The sequence below is a fragment of the Pan troglodytes genome, chromosome 8 (assembly GCF_028858775.2).
Source record: "Pan troglodytes isolate AG18354 chromosome 8, NHGRI_mPanTro3-v2.0_pri, whole genome shotgun sequence".
Classification (NCBI taxonomy): Eukaryota; Metazoa; Chordata; class Mammalia; order Primates; family Hominidae; genus Pan; species Pan troglodytes.
Genome location: NC_072406.2, coordinates 115,162,973 through 115,176,016, shown reverse-complemented (window position 1 = coordinate 115,176,016; position 13,044 = coordinate 115,162,973). Strand labels below are relative to the sequence as shown.

The following is a 13,044-nucleotide window of genomic DNA, read 5'->3' as shown; positions in this document are numbered from 1 at the left end:
AACTAACTGCCAGGTCCAGCCACGCTGCACTCACGTCTCTCACCTTAACAAACTGCAGATCCGAAAGGGCTCGCACCGAGTAATCGGGGATGTAGACTTGGAGGAGCGAAGAATTGAGCTGGTTATTGCTGCTCCCCAGTGTTGGTGTGACGGCGTCAATCCGGTCGCTTCGACTGAGAGAGTCTGAGTGATTCAAGCCACATGGGCGAGGAGGGGACTTATTTTCACCTGGAAAAGGAGGGAAAAATCCAACTGTTTAAGTGAAGTAGATACAGCCAATAAAACCAGTTCTTTATTTTCCAAAATAAAAAATACTAAATGCCACACAAGCCCAGCCAACTGATTGCAGATGTCTCGGCCGCACAGTACGCCAGAGGGTATCCTATGTATGGCGGACTCGCGGGCTTCCCTGTACCAGCAGGCTATGTCCATCTCAGCTGCTTGGCCCTGTGTATGTGACAGACACAATCCTCCCAAGTCTCTAACAGCAAAAACCCTGCACTGTGTGCCTTCGTGAGGAACATTCCCGGGTACTGTGAGATGCTCAGGCGAGGTTGGGCCAAGGCCCAACATGCAGAAGCTGCTCGATATCAAAGGTAGGCTACGAAGAGGACAGCACTTCATTACTTTGCCCGAAGTAAAAACAAGGGACTCTTGAGAATATTAATAAATCAGTATGTATTATAAAGGGATCAAAATACTCATCTGCTCATACCATACCCTCTAGCTGAACCTATTATCTTCGTCTCTGACCCCAGTAAAATCCCCCATCAGGTAGCCCGAGGATGTCTCAGGAATTCAAGAAAGCTAGAAGACACCAAATCCCTAACGAGTTTGAGTAAGTTATCTTGGGTGCTAGAGTCTTCAGTGAGGTTTTGTGGCATCCTTCCCTTAAAACAAAGTGGAAGGAGCGCCAGTCTGGGTGTTGTTGCTCTTAAATGGAAGTTCACTGTGGCTTCTAATGGAAACGTCATTAAAAAATGCCCCCTCATCAAGGCTTCTTTCACTTTTTGCTTTTCTAACCAACTACTGCAGATAGGAACTGTGTGCCCACCCTGGCCAGGTCTTGAATTGCCTCGTATCACAGGATTGGAGGGGACCAATTCTCCCATCTGACGCTTGGCTCCTCTTTGCAATGTGTCCCTGACAGCTGCCCTCGGAGGAGCTGGCCCTTGGCTGCACCTGCCCTTCGGCTATCGGGAAAGTTTGTCATCGTGCCCATCCAAATGTGCCTCCCTAACTTCAGATGACAGCCTCACTTCCTCTGTGTGGAGCTTTAGTACCTTTTCTTTCTCTGCTATTCAAAATAGCCCTTAGATAGGTGAAGAGAGTGATGGTCTCCTTAAGTCTCTTCTCTAGGATCAATCTTGCAGCTGTTCATCTCACCCCATCACCGTCTTAAAACAGGACACCCGGAACAAAACATAAGTACTCCAAGAATCTCCAGTGATGAGTTCACTTTCTCCTAATATTTTTTTCTTTTTGAGACAGGGTCTTGCTTTATCACCCAGGCTGGAATGCAGTAGTGTGATCTTGGCTCACTGTAGCTTCAACCTCCTGGGCTCAGGGGATCCTCCTACCTCAGCCTCCTGAGTAGCTGGGACTATAGGCGTGTGCCACCATGCCCAGCTAAGTTTTGTATTTTTGGTATAGATGGGGTTTTTGCCATGTTGCCCAGCCTGGTCTTGAACTCCTGAGCTCAAATGATCTTGTCGCCTCAGCCTCCCAAAGTGCTGGGATTACAGGCATGAGCCACCGTGCCTGGCCACTTTCTCCTAAAATTTTTGTATCTTAACTCTCCCTCCAATTGTCAAGTCATGAACTAATTTTCCATTGTTAGACAAATTAAATTCAGAGTGGCAGTTCCCCTTGTTTCCATTTCTACGAGAACAAGGCAAATTAACAATTTATCAGACGTTTATATTTAGCAGAATGGATCTTTGAATAGGTGACCCAATTTTGCTAAGTTTCAGATTCTTTATCTGTAAAATGTGGATGATGGTACCGGGTACCCTTTTGTTTTGTTTTGTTTTGAGACAGTCTCCCTCTCGTCACCCAGGCTGGAATGCAGTGGTGCGATCTTGGCCCACTGCAACCTCCACCTCCCAGGTTCAAGCAATTCTCTTGCCTCAGCCTCCTGAGTAGCTGGGATTATAGGCATGCACCACCACGCCCAGCTAATTTTTGTATTTTTAGTAGAGACGGGGTTTCACCGTGTTGACTAAGCTGGTCTTGAACTCCTGACCTCAGGTGATCCACCTGCCTTGGCCTCCCAAAGTGCTGGGATTACAGGTGTGAGTGCTGCACCCAGCCCTGGTACCCATCTTATAAGGTCTGACAAGGATTAAAAATAAGATCACGTACAAAGTGCTTATCTGACAACAGTAGGTACCCCATAAGTGAGCCCAGTTGGCATTTTCTATTCTTTCTTGTCAGCTTCCTCCCGGACCTTGCCACCATGCGCCCACCCCATGACCAAGGTTTTGCACATGCAGTGACTTCACCCAGGGTGACAGATTAGTCCTTTTTTTGAAACGAGATCTTACTGTATCCCTGCACTTTGGCCACCAATCTCATCACCATTTCTAGATACCTTTGAAACAGTGTTTGTGTGTTAACATTTGAAGGCTATAAAAACAAAACATTTCAAGGTACTTTGCTTGTCTGAGGCCTCCTGCAGTAATTCTGAGTCTCCTGTTTTCTCCTGAGAAGGATTTTAGGGGGATTTCTCTGATCTTCCAAAGCATCTAGACTCAGTCTGCTTCCTCTCGCCCCACTGCCCTCTGTTTGTGTGAGTGGACCCTCTCCTCTGCCAAGAGCCTGATGCCTGGCCCCATGGCCACCCTCTGGAGGAGCAGGCCCTGCCTTCCATGTCCCTTTCAACAGCTCGATGGGCGCCAGCGCGAGCAGAGGCGCTGCAACCCTGAGCTTCAGCCCACTGCTCAGAGCCTCAAGTGCCATCTTACTTAAAATATTAATAATAATAAAGGTCCACATTCTTCATCTGAAGCCCTTGGGGGCCAGAGAGATGTTTGAATTCTGGAAGGTGATACAGTCCATACACCCCATGTTACATACACCACCAGCAATTCTGGGGCGGCCCTAGTCCGCAAACACATTAACTTTTGGTGAGACGGACAAGGATTCACAACAAGTAGAGCTAAAACCGTAGTGGCTGACCCCCAGTTCAGGTCAGGTTTTGTGGCCAAGTTTATGTTCCAAAGTTTTATGATAGTAATTATGGAAAAAACTCCGAAGATAAATATAGGAAAATTGTGTTACCAACTAGGAAATCCCAGCAATTTTAATTAAAGACAGATTAAGCCTTTTCCCTTCTTTTTAATGGCTGGATGTATTAGTTAGGACTGGCCACCCTCTCCTGCAGGGCAGTCGGCAGCAGCGGGATAGGAATGTGCCGGGTGTTCACTCCAAAACAAAGTCAGGTGGCAGGGAGAAGCGGGGTCGCCTGCCTGGTGGCGGGGAGAAGCGGGGTCGCCTGCCTGGTGGCGGGGAGAAGCGGGGTCGCTTGCCTGGTGGTGGGGAGAAGCGGGGTCGCCTGCCTGGTGGTGGGGAGAAGTAGGGCCACCTGCCTGGCGGACAGCAGAGGCGCTCGCGCTCCACTCACACGGATGTGGGAAGAACCCAGGATACAAGAATGTCGTGCGCCTGTGTGGATGGGGTATTTTTCTTGCTTACCAGGAAGAGTTCACAGCTCTCAGGCCTTTGGCAAATGTGCTCTATAAAAGCGGCCTCAGGGTTTGAGGCCCTCAGGGCCTCTGCAAACTCCACACACCATGACTTGCTGAGGTCAGAATAAGAACCAAGAACAGTCCCCTACTGCTGACCTGAAAATTCAAGGTCAGCCACAAGGGCAGGGAGCGCTAACAATCCACACCAGAGCCGCCCTCCCTTTCCATGCTTCATGGCTACTCCTGTGCATGGTGACTTTGTGCTGTTCTGGACTCTCCACCTGCTGTGGCTTATGCTTTCCTGGAGAGCTCGCTATAAAGTTACGGAACCTTAGAGCTTTAGCACTCCAAGGAACACTGAAAACAGCCTGTCCAGGTAAAGGGAGCAGACCCAGCCAGCCAGGCGTGATGGGGGGCAAGGAAGGCAATCAGGAGAATTACGGAAAGGAAGCATGCAGAATTACCTGGAGAACCTGCTGCTAACAACTCTGTTCTGCTGACAACAAAGGTACGAGACAGGGACAAAGGAACTGAAAAATGGAGAAAAACAGGGTGAGATCGCATCAAAAGGCAAGAACAGAGATCTCTGTAATCAAGGGACAGGAGGGGATACTTGTTCTAGCAATACAATATGAGCATTCAGTTGCAGAAATGCAAGTCGGTATGGTATTATAGAAACAAAACAACACACACTGCTTTCCAGGAAGAGGAATACAGGGAGGCCAAGATCAGGAGAAATCCTACCCACGAGTTTGTTACTAACCAAGAAATCTCTTAAGCCACTAATAACCAATTGGGGTTGATAGCTCGAAACGTGCTACTCTTAAGGGCTTAAATCACCAGTAGCTGCGCAAAAGGGGAGCTCGATTAGTCAACTGCCCTAAGAGCCTGACTCAAACCGCTGGCGCCTGCACCCCAATACTCACTCACTGCACAGCCAACAGCTCCCCATCTGTGCAACTTTAGCTCATTTTAATTTTGACCTGAAGCTTTGAATTGTTAGGAACACTTTCAAATCTCAACATAGAGGAAAGTAAGTAAAGAACGCATACACAGATTTCCTGGGAATGCAGACCAGAGTCATCCTCATCACCACTTACTCACTGCCCCATCAGATTGAAAAGTCTCAGAACATGAAATGTTGAGCAGGAATCACACCTCTGGGGCAGGTAGGTCTTAAGAACTGATTATTGTCGGTTTTCCCCAGACAGCGAACATCAATAAACAGAAACTTTACCTTGCGATATCTGTACTAACTGTGCCTCTCAATGAATATACAAACTCCCAAATCTAAGTTGTAAAGTTAAGTAAAATACTAGGCTTTGGAATAGGTAAGATGCCATTAATGAAACTCCCCCCCGCTTTTTTAGTTTGAGATGGATTCTCACTCTGTCACCTGGGCTGGAGTACAGTGGCGTGCTCTGGGCTCACTGCAACCTCCACCTCCCAGGTTCAAGCGATTCTCCTGTCTCAGCCTCCCAAGTAGCTAGGACTACAGGCATGTGCCACCACGCCTGGCTAATTTTTGTATTTTTAGTAGAGATGGGGTTTCACCATGTTGGCCAGGCTGGTCTTGAACTCCTGACCTCAAGTGATTTCCCCTTCCTTTTTAGCAGTTCCAGACTCAGAGGGCTGCTCACCACATCCTCTTCTGAATGAGACTTGTCCTTCCATTACAGTTCAACAGGAACTGCGCTGGTATTTATGTTTCAGGAACCAGTAATTGGTAGAAATGTACAACCCACTCCTAGTTTCTTTTCAAAGCCATCTTATAAATCTGGTTCTGCTCACCTGGGGCTAATTTGAGGTCAGCTGCCAAAACTCATCACAGTCAGGCACCTTTCTACTATACTCAATTTCCCCTCATGCTTTCAAGGGGACGAAGCACTTGTGTGAGGATCACTGCATCCTAGTCTTCTAATAATCACATGAGCTGGCATCATTATATCCTCTTAACAAGGATGAGACCAAGGGCCTCGCTCAACACCACACGACCTGCCTGTGATGGAACTGAAGCTATAACCCAAGTCTTCTCATGCCTAGGTAAGAGCTACCCTGTCTCTCTCACTAAGCAGTGAAAACGAAGGTCACCTTCAAGTTTACAACAGAAACCTACTCATTAAGTAGGGTCAGACAGGCCCATGTTCACAGTGGGTGTTGGGTGTTGGTCAGCAGTTGACAGTGGGGACACTGTGCCTCCAGGACTCAAACACCTGCACAAGGATAGTGAGAAGGGGCATTTGGGGCAGAGGAAGTTTAGAAATACGACAGAATTCTTGACGTCTCAGTGACTTTCTAACTGAAACATCTTTGGGTTCCTCAGACTACTGGGTGGAGCAGTCGCTGAAGACCAATGTCACAGAAACAGTCTTGTCTGGAGGCATCTCCTCCCCTTGGAAGCCTGGCTTTCAGGAATTCTTTTAAAATGGGTTATTTTTAGGTTTGAGGTTTGTAAATGAAGTTTCCTAAAACCGCACATCATTTGGTGTTTTTGCCACAAGGTGGCACCCCAGCACCTCTGTCGACCTGCCCGACCTGTTCGGGCTGCCTCAGGTATTAATAGCAAGCGTGTGCGCTCTGCCAAGCAGCGCCATCCCCAGAGGCCAGCAAGCCACCAGGTATCTATCTGTGTTCATGTCTGAGAGCACATCTGGCTGGCTGGCATCTTGGAATCTTGTGCTCAGAGAACTGTCAATCCCCCATGGCCACCCACCCTTAACTGGCTGACTCGCCTGGCCAGCTCTCCAGACAAGAGCCGGCCACAGGCAGTCAGTATATAGCAACAACCTCATTCGTCCTCAGAAACATGCAAATTAAGACCTCCCAAACTGCTAACATTTAACAGACTCAACAATACCAAGTGCTGGATGCAGAGCAACCAGAATTCACACAGCACAGGTTGGGAGTAAGCAGGTACATCAGAGCTGAATCCAGAGGCACACCCTCTGACGCGCAGTGCCAGTCCCAGGTGCGCACCCAGCAGAAATGGACACACACGTTCACCCAAAGACATGTATAAGAATGTTCAAAGCCACATATTGACAGTAGCCCCAGACGGGACTACCCCAATGTCTATCAGCAATGAAAGGACACGTGCACTGCTGTGTATTCACACAGTGGCATACTAGACATGGCAAGAGGAAATAGTGTGATCACACACAGCAACAGAGGTGATGTGACAAGCACGACACAGAGAAAGGAGCCAGCCTCTGTGTAACACACACAGTGTCTCCATTTATGCAAAGTTCAAAAGCAGGCAGAATTAGGCTGAGAAGTCAAGAAAGCAGTTACTCTGGGGGACCAGTGACTAAAAGGGAGCGTGATGGGAGTTCTGTGGGGCTGGTAACGTCCTGTCTCTTGGTCTGGGTGCCACTTTACACGTGTTCAGTTTGTGAGAATTCATGGAGGTATATACTTAGGATTTGTGCAGATTTTCTGCATATATGATATACTTCAAAAAAAAAGTTCAAAAAGGAAGTGAATGGGGTCAGCTGGCAGATACAGAAAGCAAGATGAAAGGAGAGGGGCCTTACTTCCTAACACGTGGTCCTGCCCTATGCGGCTGGGAACCAAACATACCTGGAGAGGCTGTCAGGGCCATCACGCCATAGTATGAGAAGGCGCTTGCTTCAAACTTCATACCTTCTTTCCCAGCTTCAACTTCCACTTTCCCCTGTGGAGAGAAAAGGCAGGTATTTTCAGTCCAGTTGCAAAAGCCTACTGGCACACTCTGTACAATATTTGGTCCTTCCTTAGATTTTTGTCTGATTTCTTTTCCCAACACTATCGAGGGAGTAAAGCTTCAGCTCATCTTTCCCACTGAGAGGAGGGGGCTCATTCGCTTTAAATATGAAAACTGGATTTGGCTGATTATACAGAGGTGACAGTGTAAATGTGATGTTTATTTTTTAAATAATTCTTAAATTAAAAACTTAAAATACAGTTTTCTTTGTAGAGATAGATCTCCTTATGTTACCTAGGCTGGTTTTGAACTCTTGAGCTCAAATAATCCTGTCTCACTGTCTTGGCCTCCCAAAGTGCTCCCAAAGGGATTACAGGCGTGAATCACTGTGCCTGGCCTGTGATGTTTACTTTCTGTAAGTCCACTTAGTATCTTCCCAATATCTGTAGTTCTTGGATTCTTCAGGAGGCCTCCAGCAATGGAAAGGTGGTGCTCTTGCTCCATCAGTGGGACCAGCACCAAGATGATGCTGGGCGATGGCTGCCTAGGCTGTCCAAGGAGCCAGGGCCGGGGCTGAATCAGGGTCAAGGGCCGACATGGTTTGTGGCCATGGAACAGAGAGGAATAACCTGGGTAGAACCCACTCTGTCTCACGAGCACGGTGTCCTGACCACTGAGCAGACCCCTCGCAGGCTGGTAACTTGCTGTCTACACTCCTGGAGGCACTTAAATTCCATGGGATTTTTCTCCTGTCTTGGAAAAGCAGTTTGAAGAAAGTCTCCTTCCATTAAAATAAAGTTCCCCTCTCCTCCCCCTAAGATTTTCCCTTTTCTTCACTTTCGCTAACTTGTCGACAACTTCTTTTTACCTTGATGAGTTCTTTTGGGATAGAGTGTCTTATTCATCCCTGGAACCCCAGGGTCCACTATAATCCCTGCATGGTAGGTGCTCATTGTGTTTTCTAGGCTACTGAAATGCTCTAAGTCAGTTTCACTTCTAGTTTCTCAGGCCAAGGGTCAGAAATGCTCTTATTCCCATTACTACAACTGTGTGAGGCATCCTTTACAATGGGTGAACAAAAATTAAGATGCCATGTATTGAAAAGGAATTGTGCTAACACATCAGTGTTTTATGAATTCATTTAATGTGCACAACTCGATGCAGCAGACAAATCATTCCCCTCCTACAAATCAGGGGAGGGGGGATCAGCAAGATTTAGTAAAGAACAAGCTCTTCATCAGGATGCTAGGAGGCTGGGAGCAGTGGCTCATACCTGTAACCTCAGCACTTTGGGAGACTGAGGCAGGCAAATTGCTTGAGCCCAGGAGTTCAAGATCAGCCTGGGCAACACAGCAAGACCCCATCTCTACAAAAATTAGCCAGGCATGGTGGCGTGCACCTGTAGTCTCAGCTACTTGGGAGGATTACTTGAACCTGTGAGGCAGTGAGCCATGATCACGCCACTGCACTCCAGCCCAGGCCACAGAATGAGACCCTGTCTCAAAGAAAAAAAAAAAAAAAAGATGCTATGCCACCTGATGCAAACTATCATTTTATATTAAGTTTCCAATTACAAAAGCTCTTTCTTGGGCCATTGCTTCAGGAGAAGAACTACTGCCTCTCAGGTTTTCCTGCTCAACAGAAATGACAGTTCACCAGTCCCTAGCCAATTATCTTGCCGTATAAACTTACAACTCCACCCATGATATAAAATCCACCTGCAAATGGGCAGGTGCTACAAACCTTCCCCACACAGGCAGGGCCCTAGAGATGACACTATGGAGTCAGAGATGACAGCCGTCATCCCCCACGGGCTGACCATGCAGCAGGGACAGGCGAGCACATGAGAAGCAACAGCCCACATGGCACACAAGAGCTCAGCATGAGGAAAAAGACATTGGGAACAGAAGCTCCCAGAAAAATCTTACTTCTTGTTCTTATGTAAAGACAAATCGCATACAGGAAGGAAAAGCTGTGGATGACCAAGAGAAAGGGACAGCATGAGGGAGGCCCAGGGTGGCGGCAGCGGCCGGCCAGGCTCTGGGTTTGCAGGGAGGAGTGAGGGCACATCTGGAAGGCAGCTGGGTGAGCAGATCCCCAGGCAATGGGCTGGCGGGGTTGGGTCCTGGGTGGAGGAACAGAGTCTGCTTCCACGAGGGTGGCAGCCACAGGCCTGGGGAGGGAGTGCGGTAGAGAAGCTATTGATAAGGGACCAGCATGATTCGAAGAAGCCATCAGGGAGACAGGAGTATAGGAACCAGAGGCCCATTGGGAGCGGCTGAGGAACAGGGACACCACGAGTGGGAGAAAGAAGGTCTGGAGAGAGGGCAGGGCTGGAGACGGGGACCTGAGACAGGAAAAGGACCGAAGCGCAGCCCATGACTGAGAGCAGGAGGGAAAACTGAAACCATAACAGGACCATGGCAGAGCCTGACAAGGGAGGCCCAGACCGCGGCACCATGGCAGAAGAGCAGGGGTCAGGAGAATTCCAGGGGCAAGGACGGTCAGGGCCTCAAGGTGCTCAAGGCCGCCGGGAGCAATCACTGACCACAGGCCGCTGGGGACTGCAGGAGGCTTTCCTACCCCACAGAGGAATCAGTGGGAGGACAGTGGCCCTGGCAGGAGAGGGACAGGCAGCAGGATGTCCCCATCTGTGGGGCCATGGGAAGGCTGTTGAAAATTCAGGACTCTGGATGCTGGGGAAGTCCCTGAAGTAGGGTCCCTTCAAAGAGGAGGGGAGGAACAAGGTTCAGAGATAGCAACACACACAGGAGTAGCCACGGTACATGTCTCCCCAATTCCGTGTCCATCTCTTCCTGAACTGACATGTATGTGCTGGCTGCAAATGTCTGCTTTGTAGTTTGTAACCTCAAGAGTAGCTGCATGACCAGCTCTGAGCCTGACCCTCCATGCAGGAAATCAGGAGGAAGAGTCAAATGCAGTGGAGCCTCATGGTGACTTCCGTTCCTGGGGTTCTCCAGTTATCTGGAGCATTTCTTGTACAAGTTACAGGGCCTTTTGTGTTGTGTCCCTGCAGACAGATGCCAGGTCACTATTCTTTGGAGATAAAACTGTCAGGACTGGTAGGGCAGGCACAACCAAAACAAGACTGTAAAACAGAAAACCGTACATCTTTTTTTCTATTTAATCCATAGGTTCACACCATCTGTCTCTTGGAAGCGTGCGGTGGTTCCACTCTGAGGCCTGAAGCTCTGCCTTGCACACTCAAAGCAGAGATTCCCAAATTACCGACTCTGGCTCCGGCCCTTGGGCATTCTCATTTAACAATATAGGTGAATCTGGGCATCAGGATTTTATTTAAAAAGATTTCCGGGTGATTCTAGCAAGCCACAAACTTTGGGAATCATTGCTTTAAGGCTCTGTCTGTGAACAATGGCCCCAGCCCTGGAAACTGTGTGCCCTGGCCTCTCAAGGGACTCCCTCAAAGGCAGTGTAGCTGAGTCAACTGATTAAGCAAGGGCGGCTGCAAGACTCAAAACTCCAGACCACTGCCATTCCAGCTGATGCTTCCTCTGTCCTTCCAGACAGGATCCCAGGCAGGGGAGGATCTGCCATCTTCCCTCTGGACTCCATCTAGTTGAGATTCATTGCTGCGGGGTGGATATGCTAGCTCAGTGATTCCTAGACATTTCCATCCTAACGGCCAGTAAGACGCACCTCTACAGAGACAGATACAGGGAAAGATACGGGGTTGCCAAATTTTTTTTTCATAAAGATGGTTTTAAAATTTATTTTTTTCAGACAGGGTCTTACTCTGTCACCCAGGCTGGAGTGCAGTGGTGCAATCATGGCTCACTGCACCGGCGGTGAGAATCCTGCAGCCTTGAGCTCCTGAGCTCAAGCAACACTTGTAACTCAGCCTCCTGAGTAGCTGGCACTACAGGTGTGCACCACCATACCCAGCTAATTTTTCTATTTTTTCATAGAGACGGGGTCTCACTATGTTTCCCAGGCTGGTCTTGAACTCCTGGCTGATCCTCCCTTCCTCAGTCTCCCAGTGTTGGGATTACAGGCATGAGCCACCGTGCCTGGGCAAAATAAAGGCATTTATTTTAAAAAACACAACTATTGCCAGGCACAGTAGCTCACACCTGTAATCCCAGTTACTGGGGAGGCTGAGGCAGGAGGATTGCTTGAGGTCAGGAGCTCAAGACCAGCCTGGGCGAAATAGTGAGGCACTGTCTCAAAAAAAAAACAAACAAAAAAACCCAGCTATCTACTGTTACCATCATTTCATAAAAGACCAGACATTTAACCCCTCAAATTTAGAAAATATATCATTTCAGAGTAATAGGTCTTCAAACTGAATACACATAGCTTTATGAAAAGCTCATCGCAACTGTCTTTATTTTCTCATTCTGCCTCAAACTGGCAAAAACTTTGTTAAAATATCTCAGCACTTAGGAAGAGTTATCACATTAGAGTAATTTTACTTCATATAAAGTTGCAACAGATTAAAGGGTACCTGCAGTTCTTTCAGTTCTATAATAGCATTCTATGACTCTACAATTCCAAGAGTTGTCAAACCTGCCCACCCCACTACATCCCTCTCTATAGGATTTAAGCTTTTCTGGCAGGCAAGTTTTTAAAACATCCAGTAAACGTATCTTATTCATTCACATGTTAGTGGTTCCAAAAAACATTCATTTTCAAATAACCTACCAGTATACAAATTAGGGCCCAGGGGGAGATGGCTTACCTGGTTCAAGATTAATTAGGTGTCTTTTCAGATAACAACTTTTTCCATATAAGGAAGCTACATATTGATTTTACTTTTGAAACATCTGTAAGTTTACTCTAGTCGAGCATATCACCAAAAAAACCAGGACAGGACATGATGAATTCCAAGAATTCCCAGAGGGAAGTAGGGCTTCATGCTTATAAACTGACGAACTTGGAAGAAGGACTCACTGGACCAGCAAAGTTGGCTTCCTGAGTAAAGCATCTCTCACAGCATCCTGCCCTTCTTTGGACAAAGGTATCAGATAACCTCTTCTCAAAGTTTCTAAGTGTCCACAACCTACTCAACAGCCCGTGCCATGCCTGGCTTCAAAGTGGAATCCTAAACTTCCCTAGCCAGCGTGGGCACAACCACACTGGTGCAAACAGTGCCAACCCGGGATCAGTGCATGTGGCTCAAGGCAGGACTTCCCCATGCGCCACATGCTGAGCAGCCACCTGGTCTCCCGCTCACCTTCTTGTTTTTTAAATCGCCATCACAAAGTATTCAGGGGGGCCTGACTCCTGAAAGCAGGTGATGAGATGCCAGGGGCACAAAGACTGGGTTGTATTAACCGAGAGAGGAGTTGCAGCACCCAAAGATGCCCACTCAAAGCCTGGGGAGACCTGGTGCCCCGACACTCTCTAGCAATGCTTTCAATCTGGAGTCTGCAATGGAATGGCCAGACTCAGCAAGTTTGCTAAATTTACTTTTCTAAATATTGATGGTCAAAATTAATTTAGACACATTTTGGACCATCTGACTGACCATTTTCCAATCAAGTGCTACCACCAGATGTCAGTGCCAGCACCCGCCTTGGCCACTCTGGTGCCACGTGGTATTACTTGGAGCATCACAGCTAAGCCTTGCTACTGTCAACTGGGAGCTTGCTGGTAACGCAGCATCTCAGACTCCACCCCAGACCTACTGAA

The 13,044-nt window shown here is 48.0% G+C and overlaps 1 protein-coding gene across 2 annotated transcripts in view; it reads right to left on the bottom strand.

The window, feature by feature from the left end:
* Positions 1–13,044, bottom strand: part of CNNM2 (cyclin and CBS domain divalent metal cation transport mediator 2) — a 159,089-nt gene that overhangs the window by 2,173 nt on the left and 143,872 nt on the right. Inside the window, exons 5-7 of one of the 2 annotated variants that reach the window (XM_001171922.8) lie at positions 7,269–7,362; positions 4,154–4,219; positions 44–228 (exon numbers count right to left, since the gene is read on the bottom strand). In XM_001171922.8, coding sequence (XP_001171922.1) covers positions 44–228; positions 4,154–4,219; positions 7,269–7,362 — 345 coding nt within the window. The remainder of the gene's footprint in view (positions 1–43; positions 229–4,153; positions 4,220–7,268; positions 7,363–13,044) is intronic. The other variant, XM_508008.9, reaches the window with a different exon arrangement.